This window comes from Euwallacea similis, chromosome 7 (genome assembly GCF_039881205.1).
Source record: "Euwallacea similis isolate ESF13 chromosome 7, ESF131.1, whole genome shotgun sequence".
NCBI lineage: Eukaryota > Metazoa > Arthropoda > Insecta > Coleoptera > Curculionidae > Euwallacea > Euwallacea similis.
In genome coordinates this window covers 2,146,831-2,171,919 of record NC_089615.1, presented here as the reverse complement: position 1 = coordinate 2,171,919, position 25,089 = coordinate 2,146,831, and the positions used below count along the sequence as shown (strand labels likewise).

Here is a 25,089-nt window from a genome sequence, read left to right as displayed (position 1 = left end):
CGCGATAAGAAATAGAACTCTGCTAAAAGTATGTGGTTTGTTCGTGATATAAGACTATCGCGGAAATTTCTTTGTAGCATTGACGCTATTGGCCAACGCAATTGAAAATTACCCATCTACAAGAGTTTCATTGGTTGTGACACTCTGTAAGGATTTGTTGTTAACTTAGTGCATTAATCCTGTTTATTTCAACATTTTTATATGAGTTTTGACTTTCATTTGTGTGTGCAGTGTAAATAGTCACTGGAACATGCATAATTCAAAACTGTACAAATACAAACGTTATGATTAAGTAAGTATACGCAGCGTCCCAAAAAGCACTCATTTTACACGAGTCGCTTTTTTTCTTCCAATTATTTTCAATTATTTTATTACTTCTTATGTTTCAATTTCAAGCAAAACTTTACTTTCACACTTTTTCTGTTCTACAAGATAGTCCATTTAGATTTTCGATTGCTAATCGTCTCCCACTGTCACGGGAGGATTTCAAATATTTCTCAGTGTATCGATATCTCGGACACGCCGTATGTTATATACACATGATGCGCATGTCCAAGGGCCTGCGCACACACGGGTGCAACCTGGAAAGAATGAAAAGAAAAAATGTGGTGAATCCAAGGAGAAATTGCTTTAAGTCTCTCGCTCATAATAATTATATTTGATCTCCTCAGGGCTTTACACCTATTTTTTTATATCTAACCGTCAATCTTCACCTGAATTAAGTATCTATATCATCGTTTAAAATTAATGGTTTGTACATACCTCGAAATTATTAGATTGGAATTTTGACTGCCAACGGCTATGGCTTGAGTTGGATTTGTTGTCACTGTTATTGTCAGATACCGTTGGCAGTCAAAATTCCAGTCCAAAATCCTCCCATTAAACCAAATTCACGAATATGTTAAGCTGCGGCTGCGCTGTCCCTCAAGCCCCAGGATTATGTCCCATCGGGTTCTTCAATAATTTAGATATATGCAACTTGGAAAACTACAAACACCCACCGTTCTTCTGGACGCTCTGGTACCTTATGCTAGTGGGGAAGGTGGTTTACAAGAAAGTTAAGGGAGTGGTAAGCAAAGAGAACGAGGATGGCGGCAGACCGCGCAAAGATAAGGGTGGCCGCAACACGGATGAAGATGGCGGGAAAGACAGTAAATATTTTAAGAAAGCGGCGAAGAATCGGAAGAAGAAGCTCCGGCTGTTGACATACAGCTAACCGACAATTTTTTGTAACATACACAGAATAATTTGGATAATAAAAAATATCTCAAAATCCGAGGGATTTTCTTATGAGATTCAGAAGATCTCAACCGAAGCTTATGATAAATATCTTTAGACATTTTTGCCAGTTATGATCGACAAAAGAATTAATTGGATTTTTTTATGGCCGTTTTGCATTTGTGTTGTTTGTATTTTAGCCCCGGGGAGTTTTTAAATTAAAGCGAAACGTCGAGCTAACAAGGAATCCTGTTTTTCCTGTTTCTTAAACCGACGGATCCCGGTTAAATAAACTTCCGAACTGAAGTTCAGTATCGTCACAAATCCATGAAATGGCATGACAGGATTCTAGTTAATCAACGAAGCCATGATGAAGTGGCAAAATCGATTTTCTTTCGTATATGCTTACAGATGGCAAATTCGGGCACCCGGACCAGTACTGTAATATAATCAAGGAAAGCTATCTGCATATATTTGACACGTTATTCTAGTGAATTTAGGTATTCAAAAAGAGCACACTTAGTGTTACAAAATGGTCGAATTCTTTGGTTTATTAGGGACGTTTTGCAGATACCAAGTCACACTAAAGTAGATAATTTTCGGCGGTCATGTTGCGGCATTGAGTGCGAACATTTCGGACGCCCGAATTTGCCACATGTTACTCATTAATATTACATTTGAGTGACCGCAAAAATGACTCAGAACGAAATAACTGCAATCACAAGCCATCTTTATTGCTGTTTTTGTCGTTGACTTTACACTCCAATTTTGCCGAAGCATAAAACTAATAAAGCAACCCCCTCCGAATAATAACAAAATTACAAAAATGACGGAACAAAACTTAATTGGAAAAGTTAGCCCGCTCTTCCCGTTCTAATGTGACAATAAGATCCTGGAAGCAGCGTCGTGTCTGTAATCACCCAACGCAGGAAATTAACCAGCCGGACACAATTAGAGGAGGATAAATTAAAAAAGTTCATTATTCAATTTCCAATGCCAAGCAAAAACTGTAGATTTCTCATGTAAGAGTAAACATAAGGGAAAATAGAATATTGATTAAACAAGGTGACAAGACCAAATACAGGGCCCAAAGTAGTTTATTACGACCTCAGCAAACGGGGATAGCAATTTGCCTTGAAGCCTGGGCATGTCGAAATGCATAAACTTGGAACAGAAGCAGTCAACATGTTAAGGTTATTATGTAGGAATCTTGAGTTCAAGTCCTTCTAGGAAGCTAGGGTTGATGCTTACTCAGCTATTAAATTGGCTTGCATTAGGTTTGCTGATGTTGCTTTGAGGACGTATGTTACAGGATCATCAGGAGGAAATAGGCAAGATTACTTTGAATTACATACAACACGCCATGATAAATGTATTTTAACGTCAAAATTCTTCACTTTCTCATTAGAACTAGAAATGGTCATTTAATTAGAATCGCTTTAGAAATTCCCACCCATTTGATGGAGGAACAGACACCAGGAATAAGGTCGAGCTAACTTGACCTGCTACCTTGATAAACTTAACCATCGCTTTTAGAAACACTTTATCATCGTAAGTAAAAAGCATGAGCTGCACAACCAATGAAATAAGCCCAAAGCATATTTGCTTGCATTAAATAATTTAATTAGTCATTCCCTATTCATCCTCCTGTGCAAACACTAAAATTTCAAACTTAAACTATTCCTCGCAGGAAATAAGTATTCTATTCAATTGGCAGTTTTACCTTTAACGCTTGTCATACCAATTTGTTCTGCAAATGAGGCATTCTAACAGGAAATAACCAATATTTGGACTGAAACGTGTGTGTTCGTAACACAACTCTGACGAGTATGACGCCCCGCGTTTTCTATTTCCTTTTTCATCCATAAATCGGCTAATTGATAACGACGGCCTTTTTGGCTATTTCCACTTTTATGATGAAATGAATATAAGCCAATATGGCGTGCTGGAAATAGCTATTATTCTGTTTGTCAGCATTCTCTCTCGATTGTTAACGCTTTTCGACGGATAAGAGAGCTTCAATTAAAGTTTGATTTGACGTTGGTGAATGATGCGGTTCGGAGATCTTTTTACAGACGCAGATAACGAATTGAGCTGACTAGTAAATATTCACGTAGGCGATAAGGTACCAATAGGGGTTGAAAATATTTGCAAGTTTTTTTTTTTAATAGTCCCAGATGGATTATTCCTGCAACCACACGACAATGAAAAATTAAATCTTTAATGACACGCTGTGGGCGGCACTCGGTCCTAAAATACATTTATCCGCTTTTATGAATGGAGCGGCAGGGTGCAGATAAATGGTTAGTTGTGACGTTTGTAACAAATCATTCTATGATCTCATGCTATGGCTCACTTTCGACAAGCGAAAATTTGCGAACGAAATAATAAATGAATTAAAAACCCGGCTTCGCATTTATCATCATTTTCCACACATTTATGGACTTATTTTTTTCATCGACCTAAACCAGATTTGTATTGCGTATGAAATTTAATTTTCATGGTTAAACCAACATTTACGATAACAGCTTAATATTCTAAATTATAGAACTTCCTTTCAAAATCACCATACTACTATGCACTATGCACTTCCGAGCTTAAAATCAGGGTCACTTGAAAATGTTCTCAAAGCGTGTCAAAACAAATTCAGAAGGGCACTTTTCCAGCATAGGATGGCTTCTCCTCGAAATCTAAAACAATCACGTGTTTCGATGAGCTTTCGACAAAAAAGCGAACTCGTACCAAAATGCTGCATGAACAGTCTGAAACGCGTTATCAGCATTTTTTTCTTCCGTATCTATATCTTGCATATTCTACGACTGGTTTCATAATCATTATCATTTTGTCCTTTCGTTAAAATGCCCATAAATCCTGTCGTTGCGGCGCGAACTGTGGCGGCTGTAGAAGAAGATCATGGACAGTGCGAGAAACTGCTAAGAACTGTGGAGTAAGTCTATCTAGTGTGCAATTAATGCTTCAGCGGTATAAAGAGACTGAGTTGCTCACTCAAAGACCCGAATCACAACGAGAAAAGACTACAACAGCTAGAGATGACTACTTTCTCGGTTCTATTGCTTTGAGGCACCGAACGACTACGACAGTTTCCCTTCGAACTCGTCTGCAAGAAGTGAGAAATGTAAACCTAAGCGAGTAGACCATTAAGAAGCGAGTTCATGCTACTAGATTATCCTCTCGAATTAGAACTACAGGGCTTTCGCTTTCTCGTTTCTCGTGAACACCAGATTACGAAATAGAATTTTACACGAGAACATTTTGCTTAGACAGTAAAGAGTTGGAGTCGCGTATTGTTTTCTTAATTTTGTATTATGGGCTCAGACACACATGTAAGAGTATGGTGACAACCAGGCAAGAGATATGCCCAGGCGTGTATTGCTGAATGGCTTCCATTTGGTGGAGGCTCAGTTATGGCACGGGGAGCAATTTCGTTTGAAGGAGTTAGTCTTCATCCAAAACGGAATGCTGAATGCATACAGATACCTGACACAGGTTCTGTTATAACGTTCATAGTTATTCTTGGAAAGAACACAACTTTTATGTATGATAATACACGGCCCCACACTTTTCGCATGGTGACCGCTCTTCTGAACGAGGTTCAAAATCCTGCGATTTGTCTGGCCTGCTGAAAGTCCGGATTTGAATCCGATAGAGCATATTTGAGATGAGATAAAGAGGCGCTTACGAAGACTTGTGCCAGCTCCTAGAAATTCTAAAGAGCTTCGCGAAATCTTGGAACAAGAATGGGACAATCTTCCGCAGAATGCGATCCACAACCTGATTTGAAGCATGCCTCGTCGTCTATAGATTGCTAACGTTCCTAGAGGAGGAAATACTCGGTACTGAAATCTATAAAAACTTTCGCGTTCTTTAATTTAATAATTTTTCGTATATTTTGCAGCAAGAACAAAAAAACCTTTTCATACGAGCAATCATGACAAAATCGTCATATGAAGTTAGTAAACTATGCTACAGGTAAAAAAAAATTGAATAAACTATAAGTTATAAATTTAAAAGCAAATTATGAGGTGACTAATTTTATGCTCGGAAGTGTACATACAAGGTATCCCAATTTTTAAGAGTAAAACATTAACCACGGTTTCTATACAGAAAAATAATCGTAGCATGCTATATACATAGGTATATAAAGGTTATATCCCAAAAATGTTTCGTAATAGAAACACAGTGCGTTAAACACATGTATTAATTTCTTATAAACTTCTTGATATATTCTATTGTAATATTGTAGGCGTAACTCATATCAAACAACTAATTCTCTAAAGTAAAATATAATATATGATTTCAACAATAGCGTGTGCATGGGCACTATCTTGAGTATATTTAAAAAAGAAGATACGACACTGATTTTTCTCGAAAGAAGAGTCACATCATTTTTAGATACATAGGGCGTCCTAAAGTTAAATGTAAATATTTTAGGGGGCGATTGTATGGGAAAAAATGGGCAAAAAAAGTTCTTCATATAAACATACTTTGAAAAATTAACTCTAAGGGACAGACGCTTCTGAATCATAAGTCCTGAAGATGGTTTTTAATCGATATAATCTAAACGGTGTGATATGAAGTTAAGATATTTTCAGGTATACCTTTTTAGTCTGCAACTTTCTCTGAAAGTACCAAAGTCTTTTGCCTATTTTTTGCAGCACAATGCCCCCCTGGAATATTTACATCCATGTTTGGTATACCCTGTATTTCTGAACTTATATTTTTCGCTATATACTCAAGTCCGAAAAACCAATTTCGAGCCTAAGGATGTCTGACAGAATGATGGATAATTTCGTTCTAAGACCATGATGGTGGATAGCATGAACACTTGGTCATTATACTAAATTTAGACTTTTATCTTAATGGATTGTTTCTGCTTCGTTATCCCTTCAAGTCATTAGACCAGGCGTCATGTGGATTTGATTCGGTATTTTTGAGAAAAATACTTTTGGATCATTCTCGTAATTACAAGAACTCCGCATAAGGAGCAAAGTTGTACTGGGCAATCGATATTCGGAGACGAATTGAAATTTGCAGAAATACTGAACTATTTCAAGGGCAGCATTGAAGTCATACAAGATGATCACAATTTGGTATAACGGAAAAAACCAATATTAAATAATAACGCTTTCTGGTATTCAATTAATTGTCTTCATTCTTGATTTACCACACCTTGAATCCATAGTTTCAATATCAGAAAATTTCCTACCGTTTCCTCTTTTTACCTGTTTCCCTCTTAATTGTTTTCCCCACGGAAACTAGCTTAAGGAGTTAATTTCTGTTATTGCATCGAAATTAAACCCCTATATTAGCTGTAACGATTAAAAGTAAACACTGTTTAAATTAAAATTGCTGTTTTACGATAGTCCTTCAATTAAGTGAGTATTAATGGCACGTGGAATTGGTTTTAGCTTTAACTAGCAGGACTGCTTTAAAATTAATTGAAATTTTTATGTGCCTTGTTGAATGTAAATAAATAGCTCCAACTGAGAAAAAGCCTATTTTGATAGATATTGAGTATTAGGTATTGGTAACACTAATCAATACTTTATACAAAACTGAATATGGGTTTAGTATGCTGCGAGGAATACATTTTTGCAGCAAAAAATACGATCCAATACAAGGACTACGCCGTTCTTAGAGAAGAAATAATCAAAATATTCAAATGAGTTAATAAAAATACATTACAAAATCAGAATCGGAAATTTGCATCCTTATTTGCAGATTCTGACACGTATCCGCTCTGGAAAGATCAAAGACGCAGACTTCGCTTCGATATTATCTATTGAATGGAGGATTTGTCTTCTGCGAGAATTAGCTCAACTTTGGAATTTTTAGCTTTTACACAGAAATATCCACTTATTTTACATCGCTTTATTTCGAAACCTGCGGTGTCTAGGCATTTTCATAATTTTTTAAAAAACAACGAGCAAGAAAGTTGTATTACAAAACTGGCGAAGTCATCTGTAACAAATCTATGAAGGAAAGGAGAAACGAAACTACGAAATTCAACATTAGGAGAACCAAACTTAGTGGTCCCTGGTCGAACTTCAACGGCCGGGATCTCCTGATCGAATCTGAACGGTCGGGGTCCTCCTTTCCTTTCGGACCTAGATGGCCGGAGTCCCCCCATCGGATCTGGACTGGAGATAATCAACTTAAAATAATGCGGTGTCTTAACAAAGTGGTACAAAAACATCAAGTCTTTACTCCCACGTTTACCCCAGAGATTAGACTCAGGTGAAATTTGCGCCTTTAGCAAAGAGCGAGGCAAAGGGTCTTGCCGGAGTAATTGGCAGGATATTTTATTACGAGCTTTAAAATGACTATAAAGATCTCAGACTAAACATACTAAAAGATGGATAATGTTCCTAAGGTACAGGTTTGGATTGTTTAGCTGAAATACGTATACTTACAAATGAAAACAAACATTGTTTACAAACATTATTTCAGAAGCTTTGCCGTGGGAGGTGCGAGTTTTTATGTCGTAATACTCTGTTGTATTTAAAAAAGGAAGGGTGTTTAAGTTTGTTTTTTAAAAGAAAATGATATTTATCTTTTTAACTACCAGTTTATGAATAATGGGTTTAAAGGTGGATGGCGAGGGTTAAGTGAGCTTTAACTTTCTCCATACATATTCAGCCTTCAGTTTTATTAGCTCATTTTCTTCAGCACAACTTAATTTGGAACTAATTATTACTGTTTAGTGCCAATGCATCAAACTGCCAAGAACTTCGCCCACGAAGTTTTCGTTTGAAAAATTGCAGTCGTTTCCACAACCATTATACAGTGTGTCTAATTAAGTTAGAATCATATGGGAAATTTTTTAATTTTAATTTTACAAGAAAAGTTATTGTTCTTAAAAAGTTCTTCATAGCCTTAAAACTAAAATGAAATGATCAGACATTACATTTTTGAGGCCTATGCCAGCTTTCTTAATAATGTGAATTTTATTTAAGAAAATGTTATTATTATTAGTTTCAATAATGCACATTTATTTCTTTTTTATTAAAAACATAACAACTTTTCATGTCTTAATATGTTTTTACAACAATTACACAATTTAAATAGATAATTAATGCATAACAATAATTTATTTTGCTAACACGAAACACCAAAGAGTTAATAATTTGTGTAACTATGTAGAATTATCTATTTAAATTTTAAGTCATGTCACTAGTACTTCGACATAGTTACTCTCTCTTTCAAAATATTTAATCAGTTTGTTTCCAAATTTCCTTAATGCCACATTTAGAGTAATTTCCTAATATGCTTCCGAAATGATCCTCTACAAACGGTTAACATGTTGAAATGACCTGTATTGGTACACTTTGTATTTTAAGTAACTCCATAAGAAATAATCCATAGGGGTTAAGTCAGGAGACCTAGCAAGTCAAAAAATATTTGAATTTATATGAGTTACTTTTTTTGTAGAATTAATAATAAAAAAGTTTCCCATATGATTCCAATTTAAGTAGATACACTGTATACATATTAATTGTATAGATTAAATGTTTCCTTACTGTTGCCATAGTGGGTAGTAATAACCAGAACTGAAAATCCGAAACCCTTAACATAAGAGTGATTTGAAACATTGAAATATTTGTTTTTCTGCATGTAAACATTTTTACAATAAATAATAGATGTACATATTTGAAACTAGCAGGTTTTAATGAACATCTAATAGCGTTCGACTAAATCAGAGTAGCAAACGTAGCCAAAACTTTCGTTCATCATATTTTCAAGAACATTGTTTTTTGTGTTCTAAAACACGATTCCTTGAAAATTAAGCGATAGTAATTATGAAATAAAATAATATGCCATACACGTATATTAGTTGATTTAATTATCATCCTTTGTTTTGTAACGAGGAAAATTTTCAAAAGACACCCAGCCTGATGTTCTGTTGGCCGAATAGTGTGGCATTCGCCGAAGCGCCTACCCACTAAAAACCTCGGTATGAAAGAACCCTGTCTGATTTCAGAACTATCCTTAAGGGATATATCTTCAGGGTCAGAAAAAACTGCCAATAGCTACCATCTCTTCATCTGTTGTGTTTTAACAACATCTACTGTCTCTTTGGATCATTTCGGTCGTGATGTATTTCTTTTCGCCCTTCATGTAATAGAGACTGCCTTCGTGATGGCTTCGCGCCTCCCCATGCCCGATTTGTATTTTTCCAAGTTGCAGGGAACGCCACTTTCTCTCCTTTCAATCACTTTGTCTACGCCCTTTTGATCCCGTACCGTGTTGTTATCAATTCTGATGTATATGTACATCCGACAGAAAGTTTTGTATTATATTTTCCTTCGCCAATGGAAATTGTTCCTGCATGTTTGCGTTTTCTCCTGAGATACTTCTCTTTGTGTTATGGCATCTATTCGTGTATGGTCATTATTGAGTTTTTGGTCCCCTCGTCTTTGGTTTTGATCTTCTATGGTCCTAATGTCATGTTTGCCCCAAGGGCTGGTTTCTGATAACACAATAGGTCGTTTCTTCGGCAGGCTTGCGTCCCTCGATTCTACTCTTTGAACATCCATTCTTTTGCTTTTCAGATCTGTTACCTCTCTCTCCCTCCTCCGGGGTTGGTTACTCGGACTCAAGAGAGGAGCCATCCAGGAGTCGCTACATGGAGATGTGGATAAATCTTGGATCCCCGTTATTTATTGTCCTAGGCGGGTAGATTAAACCCTATAAGAGAACGTGATTCGCTTACCGTTCTAAGACGATGAGTACATTCTATTAGCCTTAACGTCCGGGAACAACCTTACTTCGTTCCCAACTATATTGTAAATAGTCGAAAATAAACAAGTCGTATAAAAATAACGTTTAGAATACATTTCAGTTAATAATTACAAAAGTCCTTAAACAATGTTGCCTACTTTATTTCTACAGTATAATAACATGAACATTGTTCGGAAGGGAAGGCGAGTTGAACAAACAGCCCACTCCATATTTATTTTAATTTGACCATTTTCGAAATAGTGAACACTGTTTTTCCATTATTTTGATTAAAATACACCTATTGGAAACGTGTATGTTAAACATATTTTCTTCAATAATATATTTAATTGACGCTGCGTTCCAGCAATTGGAATAACGGAAATGACATAAATTACTGGCATGGAAAAAAGGTAAACGCAATACAAACATCAGCTCAAAGACATTGTTAGCATCATCACACTTCAAATTAAACAGATTCGATTAAATGCACAAAACGGCATTCGATTTGAAATTGACAAACCGACAAGTGATGCAGCGCCTCTAATTCCAATTTGTTTTGCAAACCATGAACACAGCTGGGATTCTGTGAATATTCAAGCCATAAGTGTGCGTACTGGCACATCTGAATGAATCCCTGAATGAGACTTTGAAATTTCATGTTAAATGCAACTGCTCCAATTATAAAACTGGAACGTTCCAAAGACTATTAGGCTGGACGAAATTATTCATATCAATCTATGAAGGCGCCAATGCTCAACTTTTCCCTGCTCTCAGCGAAATCGATCAAAAATCTTCCTGATAATTTGTCTAGAGTCGCATAGAAAATAATAAGGTCCCACTTTCAATAGGCTATAAATCATTAATGAAACTTCCACATTTCTAATCAAATTCCAAATTCAATTACTCTTGCCAAACGATTGCTGCCTCCACTCATAAAATACGCATAGTCAAATTTCATCAAATTTCAGAAGTTATTCAGCAGACGTTCGCCAACTCCACATCAGGAAAGAATTTCGGCGCACCTTTTTACACTTTTAATTTGCAAATTGAGTTCGGATCGTTTCGCGAATGCAAATTCGCACATCGTCTACGAGGATCTTCCAAAGGAATTAGTAATTTGCCGATTCTGTGCCGAGAATTATCGGATGTAAGACAAATTCGGTTTCGGAACGAAAACCAATTTTCTTGCTTCCGTAATAAGATTTGGTTTTACTTTATCTTCTAATAAAATATTAGGAGTCGGTTTCGTTGATTTAACTACGAAGCCTTTGTTCACGTTTAATTGAAATTCAACGTCAGTTTTGAAATTTGTTTACAAATTCAGGTTTTTCCCTCAGGTTCTCACGGATTTATGTCAACCGTAGAAGGGTAACGCAAAATAAACATTTTTGAAACTGCGAGATTCTACGTAGTCAGATCGAATAACAATAATATTTTGAGTAGCATCTACAAGGCGGCCCAGAAACCATGCTGCTAATGAGTATTGGGTGCCAGAAGGCGAAAGATCGACCAAATTATCCGAACCTGTCTCATGCAAAAGTTGCTTGTTATATTCTACAGCGTATCAAAATATTTTTACAGACAATTATCCGCACTGATAAAACAGATATTTTAAATAAATTTGTCGTAACCCTCGGAGCAACTTCATATCTGTAAATCATAAATTGTGATATTTATTCCCAATTGACGAAAGTAAAAAATCACTTTGTCGCCCTATAGAATGAAAACAAGCCACGTTTGCCTAAGGCAAGTTTAACTGAATCGCTCTAATCTTTCATCCGCTAGCGCGCTATACTCATTTGTACCGATATATCTAGAATACCCTGTGTAAGAGCCTCGAGGTACAATAAGTTGAGGTTTCTTGCGCACGATGCGTGGAATGAGAGTTGTGACTAAATAGGCGCTATAATCCGAGCAGAGACTTCTCATAATGATCACGGTCTTAGCAGGTGAATAAACATGAATAGACACATATCAGGAAAGATCCCATTGTATTATTATACATCTCAATGTTTGCAGTCGGAAGCTCATCTTCGTAAATTTGTGTCGGTGTTTAGGTAGACCTATAAATTAAGAAGAAATTGGGAATTGCACCTGCAAACGATATACTCACGCAATGTCGCCAGACGAATCAAAAACTAATTTTTTTGATTTTCAAATGAAGCTAATGCAACCATTTTGTCTCACGAGGTGAAACCGTCCTAAGATACCCGGTATGGTTCTCTGTCGACCGGGTGGTGTGGGATTTACCCCGAGCCTCGAGTTTCCTTTGCCTCTCACCAGGAGCCATCGTAAGCTAATGCAACTCACACTAACCCGTGGTTTATGATCATTCCTTTCCTTATCAGTTCCGTTGTCCTCAATAATAAATATGGCAGAACTACCACTTCTGATTAGTTCAGGCTGAAACAAACAACCCTCCAGTAACGCCCCTAAAAATTTATTACGAGAAGCTTTACTAAAGTAAATGTACTTGTATTAAACTTGTATTAAATGCAAATCAAACACTTTACCAAAGCAAATTAATTACTGATCCCCCATACCGGTTTGCGTGTCATGTCCTGAAAGGTGCGTGAATACGACACATGAAACTTTAATAACTGTGTGGTTTTGCGGTAAATGAAGCTTCGCTCTTTCAGCTCGCATTGAATAATTTAGCAACAGGAGATGTGCCCTGTTCAGATTTCTGTTATCCCTTGGGTCGATTGGCCAAACAAACCTCAGGTGATGTTGAAATGTCATAAAAGAAGGAGTTAATTAAGCAAAAATTGCCGCTAAACATTTTGTGGTCCACAGCGGGACTGAAACGTATTTAAAATTCATGGCTGGTTCCCTAGGACAGCACTTTATTAAATTTTCTTTTTAGGTAAAAATTCTTCTCCCGTATACTCTTTATAGCCTGTTATTATCCGTCGAAATGTTAAAAATTCCATTTATGCGTTGTGTCAAGGAAATGATTTGCTTTATACCATTAGCCCACGTTCCGCTTTTTTACGCTTTCCGGTTACCGAGTGAAAAAGGCAAAAAGATAGAGAAATAACGACCATGATTTTAAATTAACTGTTTATCCATTATTCCATCAGATATTAGGTTTCTTTCAGGTTAGTTAAACACTATTCCTATATCAAAAACCTAATGACTTGTACTTTTCCCTATATAGAGTGATCGAGGATGAAAGTTTTGAAATATGAATATTCATATAGTCACTCATGATTCTCTTTCCAATTTTCATTTCATAAATTTGAATTCTTCGTGCCGGAGCAGGTTAAAGTAGCTTTGGGTCCGTGCATAGAACTGTTATGGGATATTTCTTTGCAAATATCATGCAAACTCTGTCTTGGGAAATATGCTAGAGAATTTCTAAAACGCAAAGTAAAAGTGGGAGTTTTCCCAACGAGTTTCTTAGTCATTATTTTTTGATAAAGTTATAACTTTAGAGCCTGGTTCTGGCATAAGTACCCATTTATCTGCACCGTCCCTCATAAAAGGAAATAGATTTATTTCTCCCACAATGGCCAATGAAGAGTAACATTAAATGACGAATTTTTCATTTCCATTTGCCAGCATGACGCCTGGCTAATAACCCTGGTGGGATATTGTGAGAGATCTTGAGACGTTTGACTTATTACGATTGCCTGCGGTAAGATATTCCATTAAAAGAGCTCGTCAACTTGAGAAATCGTGTTTGTTCAGGTAGATGCAAAGACAAATAGCTGACTATAAATAGTTAATTTTTGCAGGCAGCTAATTACCAGAGGGGAATTTGTTATTTTGTTATCTTAAAACATTATCATCAAACTACTAACAAAAAGTTAAATATGATTTAATCTTACAACGGTTTTTCCCTGTTTTGCATTTTTTTATGGAACCCTAAATAGCAAAATTGATGAAGGAATTAAGTACTCACATTATTTAATCCAATTAGTTATAACGGCCAATTTTATTATACATGTTTTAATTAATAATAAAACCTGTTATTAAATCACACTCCATATTCGAACAATAAATAAAATAATTTCCCCAATTTCAATTTTGTCATCGCTAATGAAAAGTCAATAATAAGCGAACCAGAGAGCCAACGTTCTGCAGTAAACCGGATTCGAAAGCCCTAAACGATTCAAATAATCGGAAACATAGAGCAGTTAAACTAATTAAAGAGAAAACTTGTTTAGTTTGTCAATTTATCATTACTTCACTAGGATAAACTACACTGAGTTCCAAAAAAAGGAGCTCACCAGATTTTTTTTGTCAAATTGGAAGCTTTATAACTTTTATACCGGTTATTCGAAATCACTAATTTTTTCGAAGCTTTATAGCTCAGCCCGTTAGCTATTAACGTAAATGAAAAAAACGGATTTTTCTTCTTTCTTCATGAAAGTTAATGGAAAAATTTAGATTCATGTTCATTATCTTTTTTTTAATCACTTTGCGCATGAATACAGCACTCGTGCCAAAAACATTGTTGGGAAGTGCCCTTCTTAGCAAACATCTTATTTTTCAATTCATTGTTTTACCTTTAATATTGTCGAAATTACAGTATTTTTACATTTTATACGCATTGCGCTCGTCATCGTTACCGCAAAAATTAATTTGGCTATTGAAACAAACCAAATGCCCATTACATCTGAACAAACGGTGAAATTCTTTGCTTTAGTGAATGATGGTGGTAATAAACGATATGCTGCTCGTGTAGTAAGAATTACTTTTACCACAGCGCATAGAACGCTTCAAAGTACGAAGAAACTAGAAGCGCAGCTCGAAGGGCGGGTTCTGGTTCGAAAATTAACCCATAGAAACAATCGCTTTGTGAAGCAACAGGTTTTACATAATTGATTTATAATAGCTCTGCAGTGGAAGCGTAACAAAACCTCCTACAAATTCGAAACACCACAGTAAGCAAACAAACTGTTTGTAGACGATTGCAAGAAATAAATCTTAGAGCAAGAAGACCTGCAAAACGTCCTAAATTATCTCCGCAGCACCACACAGAGCGAAGAAACTTTGTTTTAGGTTATGGACAATGGAACATTCAAGAGTGTTCTTGTGTCTTATTCACGGACGAATCAAGATTTTTTCTCAATATGGTAGAGGGTCGAAAGCAAGTGTGGCGAAGATAGGGCGAAAGATTCAACCAAAAGTTGATTATAGATCGCGAGAATTTTGATGAACCTCAGTTATGGTCTGGGGTGGAATTCCAATGAACGAACGTACACCACTTCATGCTTTTCCTCCTAGGCAGCAATGAAAGCGCAAATTTACATTGTCGACATCTTACAGCAGTATGTGCAACCGGCAGTATGCTGAGTTAGTTGGTCCTAATTTTATCTTAATGCATGATAATGCCAGACTACATACGACAGGAATTGTTCAAAACTTTATAGAAACTGCTGATGTCAACACAATGGCCTGCGCAAAGTCCAGATATGAACCTAATTGAACATCTGTAGGATGAATTAGGACGCAGAGTACCTTCCCGCAATAGGTCTCCAGCAACTATAGAAGAAATGCGTGATGCATTAATTGAAGAATGGAACATCATACCAGACCAAGTAGTACTAAATTTAATTTCCAGTATATTAAAAAGATTAGAATCTCTAAGAGTTGCTGGATGTGGTAATATCCGCTACTGAGTTTATTTAATTTGATGATTTTGCCTTGTTCACAATACAATTTTTCAGTAAACATCTTAATTAAACTAGTGCCTTTTGTATTCACGATAAATTGATTTGGAGTGGATTCTTTGCTAAATACAAGATTCCAGTAAAATGCTAATTTCGACCATTTTAAAGGTAAAACATTAAATTGGAAAACAAAATGTTTGTTAAAAAGGGAACTTTCCAACAACGTTTAAAGATTTTTATGTACTGTATTCATGCACAGAGTGATTAAAAAAATGATGAAAAACATTAATTTAAATTTTTCCATTAACTTCCATGAAGAAAGAAACAAAATCCTTTTCTTCCATTTACATTAATAGCCAACGGGCTGTGCTATAAAGCGTCGAAAAAATTAGTGAATTCGAATAAAAAGTATAAAAGTTATAAAGCTTGGAATTTAACAAAAAAATCGGGTGAGCCACTTTTTTGGAACTCAATGTACTAATGACTAAGTAAAGTGAGTTTTTTGTATGAACTATTATAATATGTTAGTATTAAACTATGATCAAAGGTATCGTTAAGCAGAGCAGGCCGCATAGAATATAGTTTCAGTAGACGTAAGAATAAAACTTCCAGAAATAACGTACATTTAATCCCTTATTTTTCCCTCAAAACGGATTAAAAAATCATTTAATCTAAGAGGTTTAAACATCCGAAGTATTGCATTATTTTATTTGCAATAAAACTTGAAGCTAGGAGTTTAAACTGATATTGCAAAATTGGCCCTAAAGGAAGAAAATAATTTTACCTGAGAAGGCCAGCTATTGAGGTATTGCTGCTCAAAGCTGCAATCCCTAGAGCTTGTCTCCTGGGCATTAGACAGGACCTTTTATTGCCTCATGAACAAAAAACTTGCAGGAGCCCATTAAATTTCTCCCTTTTTCTTTTCATCTTCTGATACTCAACATAAAATTATTCTTGGGAAAAGACGTAGTTTTTCACCCTTCTAATGAAAAAACGGTTTTCTTTCCACATAAAGCTCAAGAAAATGTTACTAACTGCAATGACGATAAGGTAATTGCCAAAAACACAGAGAGTAATAACAATTAATAAAAAATATATACAGGGCATATCAGAAATAAGTATATTAATTTTACTAAACACTGATATATGTAATTGATGGTAGAAGTTTTCAAGGGCAACAATTTTTCTTAATACCTATTTTTTTCGATCGCCCCTCGTTATTAAGATAAAATTTAAAATAGTTTTGAACAAAATTCATTATCCGGCATTGACCTATTCGACTGAGCGATAAACACATACCAAAAACAACTGTAAAAAAAGGTTAGCAGGTTTTTTACTTACATCGAATTCTTAATGTGTGAAATGTGTTGTGATTATTGGCATTTTATTTTTTTAATTGTAATACAAGATTTATTTAACTCATTTCCCGAAGATATTGAATTGCATACACAAAACTGCGTTCGTTAGGAGTTTAACGAATTTGTAAGTAGATCCTGCGAGCTACAACAGCATTTTCACATGAAGCACCATATGCCAAAACCATACCTGTGTAATTACTATTTGAAAAATGAATCATTTTTAACAGATTTAAATTGTTTCACTTGTCGGAACACCGAACGTAAACAATAACCGGCCGCGATTCAAAATAAATTTGATATGTTGACGAAGGTACGTGTAGCAGCAGTTCAATCTAACCCTTTTTTGTAAAACAATTTTAATTTAACAACAAAAATCATTAGTGCATCAGAAACTTTAAGCAAGGAAATGTGAAAATAAAAAAGTGATTTTCGAGAAAAATGGTACATAGAAAAAATGTTGCCCTTAACGAGATCTCCCACTGGCTTAAATTAATGTAGTTATTTCTCATACCCCTTCCATATACAGAGTGTTTGGAAATTAGTGGACTAAAAAAAGTGGTGAATTACATTGTCGAAAATAAGAAAAAAATCTTATAAACGTATACTTACAAATGACTTCCAGAGAAGTTGTAGCTCTTTAAAGGAAGAACTATGGCGAAGGTTTCTTTTAATAACGGCAAAATGGTAACAGTTAAAATTACTAGATTTGGAGTGTTAAGGTAACTTGTGTTGAAAAAACTTATATATCCCGTTTTGTAAAATGTCAGTTAGACACGTGAATTGTGGGAGGGGGGGGGGGGGGGGTTAGTCTTAGTTTTTCTTAATTTGTGTATAGCTGAGCTCGGCGTTTAAAATATCGATACATTTTATGTATTGATATATTAAATCATAATGATTAGATATCAAATTGGGCACGAAATTTTCAAATCGCGTTTACTCGAAAACGGTGCAATCCAGAGATATCAGTCAAGAGCATCTTTTACATGAAAAGTAGTTTGAAACTTCATGATTTGTCTCTATGCTACTGAAAAAAGGTTACAGCAAAATCTTCCTCAGACACCTTCCCCCCAAAATGCACGCCTCTGATTGACATTTTGCAAAACGGGATATATCAGCTTCTTCAACGTAACAAGTTACCTTAATACTCTAAATTTGGTGATTTTTAAATACCTGTTACCGTTTTGCCATTATTGCCAACAATCCTTTGTCATAGCTCCTCCTTTATAGAGCTGTAGCTCCTCCTTTACAGAGCTATAGCTCCTCTAGAAAGCATTTTTGGACATATGTTTATAAACATGTTTTCTTATTTTTGACAATATAATCCCCTATATCTTTTTGGTCCACTAATTCTAGATACCCTATATATTGCAGAATCCGATATCCGACATAACTAAGTTTAGAGTAGGGACTACTTTTCCTTATAGCTGTCCGGCAAATGAGCAGAAATCAAGTTTTTTGGAAAAGTGATTAGTAATTCTAGAAGACGTATTCCGGATACTGAATAAGTGCTGGTTAAGAAATTAAAAACATTTTAAAGAAATGAAAGTTTGTTTAAAAAGGCACCTAAAGATTGCCCATTTGGAGACATAAATTTTAGCCGCTCAACGAAGTATGCCAGTAAATCAAGAATGAATATACCGCATTCCTTGCACACACTAAATCAGGAAGGTGTGTGATCATCATTAGCCTTCTTGCCGCTGGTCTTTTAAATTCTAATTTAAAAATAATTGAATAAAATCCAAATTCCCCAAGGGTAATCTAAATACAGACCTCTGAAAAGAAGCAATCCCAAGACAAACCGGGGTGTGCGCCTCGAGCTTGGATGTCAACTGCCTCTATTCGGTAATGCAATTTGATGACTTTAATTAATACAACAATGCAGTCGGATAATTAAAGTGTAAATATCAGCGCCGGGGCAGCAATTAAGCAAGCAATTTAATCCCAAATACGAGCATAGATTTAGGTTTAATTTATCATCATTATATCAAACGTAAGACGGGGAAGATGTAAGAAAGGGTATAATTTCGTTAATGGAGCGCAACTGCTGCGCATAAGAGCTGGATTACTAACTCAGCTCAATAGAACTAAAAAGAAAAAAAATTGAAACCTTCTCTTCATTAAGGTTGTCAGATTTTGGAAAAAATATCATTTATTTTAAAAGCTTCAGACAGTTTAGACCGAAATAAAAAAAAGTGCAGAACTGTCAGCAGGAGGATTTTTAATATTTCAAAGCTGGAGGGTCCTTTCATTTGTATAATCGCACTTCAAGCTCCTGGTTTGCCGAGGTTTGGCGCTTTTAAATAATTTTAAATCGAGAACGTTTAACAGCCCATCAGGAAAAGGTTTCGAGGTTAATAAATGGGAAAAGCTCTGTTATTGCATAGTTTATTTACTGTAGTGACGAGGTTTAGAAATTGAAATTTAAATTACTAGCTTTCCTGCAGATTCCTTCATTATTCGTTAATCACTTAAACGAATGCCCGTTTATAAGAAAAAGCATATTACAAGTCCTTATGCAACAGGAAAAATGGGTATATTTAACAAAGACCTGCAAGAGCAATCTACAAACATTTTTCCACAAGGCAAAAAATGGCGAATTACTGCCTAAGAGGTTTTCTTTGCCGAGTCGCAAACGAGGATATTAATGGAGCTTAGGTACGAAGTTCGCTTTTTTTAGCCGACAAATACGCTAATTTTTTTTCTCCAATATTTCCTGTAGCACGAGCTACTACCCACCATCACCCATTCCCTGCTATGAATACGACATTAAATAAATCAAAATAAAACATCATCTAATGTGCCACTTTAGTCTCTGCACATTCATTTAACTGTTGCTCTACCCATGAAAAGTAATGAAAATGAGCACTAACCACTTTCTGGGAGCTAAAGGGTGAGTGGGACAGGAAATACAGCTTTCAGGCAACCCTTGTAAATAAATTATATTCGAATGCTCGCCCCCGTCTACAGTTTGTAACGTGTTTATTAAATAAATGTCAATTTAGGCATAAAACGCTGAACAAATGTCTATCCTGTCTGCGATAAGAAGGAGGCTGAAAATGTTTTAAGGCCTAAGAAACGAGTACAGGCTGCTCGCGAAAAATATGATTGAGATGATGAGTACCTGGCATGAAATACTTTCGCGCCAGTTTATCACCTGCCTGCACATTAAAAGATGATTAATTTATACTACTGCCTCGCTCTCTACACTTCAAAAAACCACTTAATTTACAACCAATTCCAATATCGAGCCACCCCAATCAACAATCGTGCCCTCATCAAGCTAATGACCAACCCTTCATTAGACCCTACCTTAACAGTTAACCTTTGCCCCTGACATTGAACTGTCGACTATTGCTCTAATTCAACAGCAGGGCATTATCGTTGTCGCAAAGGAATGCAATAAAGGAAAATGACTTTGCATCTTTAGACATTTAGCTCTAAAAGGGCTGAAAACTGAAAAATAAAGTAAAACAACATACAGCTCTAAATTTTATTCTCTTTTGTCATACCTGTAATGGAATATTGCGGCAACCACTGCTTTCAGGAGTATCAGGAGGTTATAAAGTAGCGCTGTTCATATACATACGTTTTTGGTTCATACTCGTATACTCAATAGAGTTGGTGCTCTGTAATATTACGTGCACCACGATAAAATCTGGAAATGATTTACGGTTGCTGAGACCCTTTGTTGTAAGTAGTTGTTTTTCAAGCGTAAAAATGGGGTTTTAACAAAAGTTACTTCTTAGCTGAAAGATAGATTTATGATGCGGGTGCGATTTCTTCTGGTCCCATTATTGAAGAAGGCCTTGCACAAATTTTAAAGAAATTTTTCACCGATCTGAGACTGAATAGAACCTACGAAAAACTTCTTCTAATTGCCAAAAGGGCAGCTAATTAAATCACCCGATTGGGACACCTGGTGTTGTTGCTAATTTCCCATTATTTGAACAGAATTACATTTTTGAACTCCGCAATACTCCCACTATTAATTACGACTAGATTAAAGTTCGTTCCTTAAACTATCTCTACCTCTGCTAAGCTCCAAAGGAAATTTAAATTTCAACTTATCTCATATATTATTTCAAAACTGAAATGGATGGCGTAAATCATGAAATATGTGAAACGTTCTCATGTCCGACTACATTTGGGTTAGAAACTTGTAATCCGAAGTAGAGAAATAATTATTTAATGTGTCTCTGACGCTAATATTCAGCTATCCATTTACATGCTTCAAAAGATAAATGGAGGTTTTAATCTGCGCACTTCCATTACATGACAAATTTTAATTAGCTAAGCTGCTCGAAGTAAAAGTTTTAACAGTTATCATGGAAACTCTGCGATATTAATGTCACTACCTTGTCATTTGCAGATTATTAACAATGACACATTCGTGGAAGTCGAGGAGTCGGACAAGGATACTGTCACCATGATGTCAATCTTGTTAGTGGGTAAGTAAGATTTTTTGCGGGAATTTTTGCCTGATTTCCTTTAGTTATTACTGAATTGGCGCGGTGTTAGCAAGTGATTTACATCATAAGACACAAAAGTTGTTCATGGGAATCATTCACCTGTGTTATTGTCGGCGTTGTTATATCTGGGTGGGTTGTTCGGGTTAGTTCTTTGTCATTTGAAGCAGAGCATTTTAAATAATTTGAAATTAATAAAATTAATTAAAAAAATAAAGAAAATTAGTAAAAAATTGAGAAAATTAATTAAAAAAAAGTGTCTTCTTAAAAGCTAACACTTTCTCCTCGTGCATTCCGCTGTTTTCGAGTATAAACACGTGAATTTCAAGGAATTTACAAATAAATCACCTAAACTGAAAGAAAGTACTTCAAAGTTTTTACAATCTCAAATGATACACATGATATGCTTGCCATGGATGAAACAGATTTCTATCATCTTCGGTTAACAATTTTGCAGAAAAAAATGTTTGCAACTTTTCGTGAAATAGAGGGAAAGCGACGTAATCTCAGAGTTTTTGAATGAGTGGAATAAGGCCCAGTTATTATTCTGAAAAGTTTTCCCAAGGTAATTGCTTATCCTTTGTATTATATCGTTGAGTAAAATGGAATAGAGAATTGATAACGATACCCAGGGGAAAAATTTTTCAGAAAATATTACTTTATTACTAATATTACTTTGGTTCAGCGTGATTTTAGCATGAGATGTTAAATCCATAAAGTAATTCCTGGAAACTAATATCTAACGAAATTAATTCTACAGTCGACCAAACGTTCAAAATTCTTGAAAATAAAATAAAAACTGTAATTACTAACGAAAAGAATGCAAGAAATGCTGCAAATAAACGGGTTTCTGGAAAATCGAATCAAAGAGACGGAACGTTAAAATTGGTCTAACTAGTGTCTTTATAGAGCAATTCACTCACAGAGTGAGATATTCCTACATGAAGGTCTCTACACCAATTTCTGATGTTTTGAATAACCTTAACGTAGTGGCTACACATTTTTTAAATGATTCTAAACTGCACGAAAATTCTTGCAAATTGTGCCCGCAGATACCGCAAGCACAAATACTTTTTAAAGAACTTCCTGACCACCGTCTTGAATCCTGGAGTTTTCTTGAAATGCTGCACAGCAATCATTGACAACAAAAGATCTCAATAAAATCTAACTATAGGGATTCAATGGTAACTTTTTATCCTATTGACGACTTTGCAGAGTCATGTTCCATTTCTCTATTAAATCGAATAGAATGCAGGAAAATTGTCAAAGGTAAGTACAAGGCACTAGGGTAACGGAATTTCCTATCTGAAGACCTCTGGTAATGATATTATTTAAATTGTACATAAACTTGGCATAAATGCTGTAAAGAAGGGAACTTTCTTGGAAAAACATAATGAAAGAAAGAAGCCCCTCAGTTAGGAGCAAACTATAAATTATAGGCGAAAACTACGCATTGGCTTGTCTTTATCTAAGAAAATTAAAGGGATTCCAGAAATGGCTAAGAAAAAAGCAGACAGAGGGTACTTATACTTAATTGAAGAGCTGCAGGTCATCTTCATTGATCTGTAATTCCGTTTTATTTGGCGAGTTCCTTTCGGGAATTCACGTAATTGCCGAAACCTGAACTGAAAACTGAAAAATATTTAAGAAGATGTCCAAAGTTCTAACAGATCTTGATGTTATTCTTTAAAATTTTGAAGTTTTATTTTTTAGAATATTGGAATTTGCTTAAACATAAAATGCTAATTAGAATTAAAGTCTCAATCAACAAACCTAACAATATAAACCCCCAAGGATAAGTTTAGAACCATCGCAAAGTTCCCTTAATTAAGGCTCTGGTTCGGAAAAACCATTTTAATCTGTTAATCTCAATAGGCCAAGGTAATAAACACTGAAGCATAACAAGCAGGTCAAGCATACCATTCTCCCTAATTCTGTATAAATTTGCAATATTCAAATTATTGATTCATGGTGTGTTTAATATGCCGATACTCACCAAACTTCAAACTATAATCTCGCATGTCTAAACAAGTTTTCAGTCCAAAACAGATGCAATGTTAACAAATTTAACATTTCTGAAATGCAAGGAGATATTTAAAACCCTTTTAAGCAGTTTAAATATTCACGAGGCTTTCTTAGTGCATTTTCCTCAGAATCATGTGCCCACTTAACAAGAAGATAATCTAAGCGCCAGATGAAGTGACGCAGCCGCTAAACTGCTCGAGCTTTTGGTTACAATACATATCCTGCTCATTTCATAACTAGTGATTTATATTTTTCAACGTTATTTTAATTTTTTTTTAAACTTCAGTCGATTAATAATTATAATTACGGGAACTTCCCGGTATTAATTTTGGGTTTAACAAAGAGGCAAGAGTCTATTGTTTAGAATACCGGCAAAATTGGTTGCAGAATGGCGGCGTTTTACTAGATAAAGGTTTTTTCCGAGCTCAACATGAATTAGCCACGTTATCCGAGAATGAAAATTTATCAGAGGAGGAAGAAAAACATTTATCAGATGAGGAACTTGGAGATTCCTTTTGGATTTTATAAAATAAATCGTTGCTGTATTTCTTTAGATATAAGACGCTACTCCAATATGTTTAAAATCATGCCATTTTCTTGAGATTTCTACACCGCAAAATGAGGAAAAAAAAAGTCATGTGTGAAACTCATTAGGGAATGCCACCGCGTGTGACTTGTCACACGAGTTGGATTTTTGCTGTACCTCGCTTCACTCGTTCCGTAAAATATTTATCCACTCGTTACACAAAATTACGCATCCCTAACTGGCTGCATTACTAGCTCTTATTTTGTTTCAGGGGTATTCCTTTCTCTGTTGATCTTCCTTTCCGTCGCCGGCAACATTTTAGTCTGCATAGCAATCTACACTGATCGAGGTCTACGAAGAATAGGCAACCTATTTCTCGCCTCTCTGGCCATAGCTGATCTGTTCGTGGCCTCGTTGGTAATAAGTTTTTATCACTGCACGTCCCACGTTGCACGGGGGTTTGAAACCACAATCTAAACATTTGCGATGAACTTTCTCGGGCAAGTTGTCCAAACAATGCATAGTATAATGCAAACAAGCACCAAGATTGCCTTCACATAATTTTAGACTTAAACGTGTGTGTTTGAAAGTTATTGATTTGCGTTAATTTTAGGTAATGACCTTTGCGGGGGTGAACGATTTGCTTGGCTACTGGATATTCGGAAGCAAGTTTTGCGACACTTGGATCGCTTTTGATGTCATGTGTTCCACTGCCAGCATACTGAACCTCTGCGCTATATCCTTAGATAGGTATATACATATCAAAGACCCTTTGAGGTGAGTACAAGGGAGGAGACTTGAATTTTCCAATACCGTACTGTTAAGGCGAAATAAGAGCCGAAAGAGCTTTAAATTCCAAGTAAGTCTGGAGACATTTTATGAAAAGAAATAGCACGTCTCTGGGGGCTCATGTGTTGCCTTTAGGCAAACACTACAATGCGAGTTCAATTTATTTTAGACACTTTGGACGTATGTGTAAAACAACATGACTACTTTTTTGGAGGGAAACTCGAGGTTTTCTTTCAGCCTCAATGCAAAAAGTTTCCATTTTTTTGCCTATATGTATGTGGATCTCCACATAGAGGGCTTATCCACAATCGATTTAGATGTTAAATTTACTTTCGTCTAAATAG

The 25,089-nt window shown here is 35.6% G+C and overlaps 1 protein-coding gene across 1 annotated transcript in view; it reads left to right on the top strand.

The window, feature by feature from the left end:
* The window catches only part of LOC136409806 (dopamine receptor 1-like), a 112,511-nt gene that overhangs the window by 77,265 nt on the left and 10,157 nt on the right, over nucleotides 1-25,089 (top strand). The window contains exons 3-5 of the mRNA XM_066391598.1: nucleotides 21,309-21,387; nucleotides 24,228-24,373; nucleotides 24,570-24,733. Coding sequence (XP_066247695.1) covers nucleotides 21,309-21,387; nucleotides 24,228-24,373; nucleotides 24,570-24,733 — 389 coding nt within the window. The remainder of the gene's footprint in view (nucleotides 1-21,308; nucleotides 21,388-24,227; nucleotides 24,374-24,569; nucleotides 24,734-25,089) is intronic.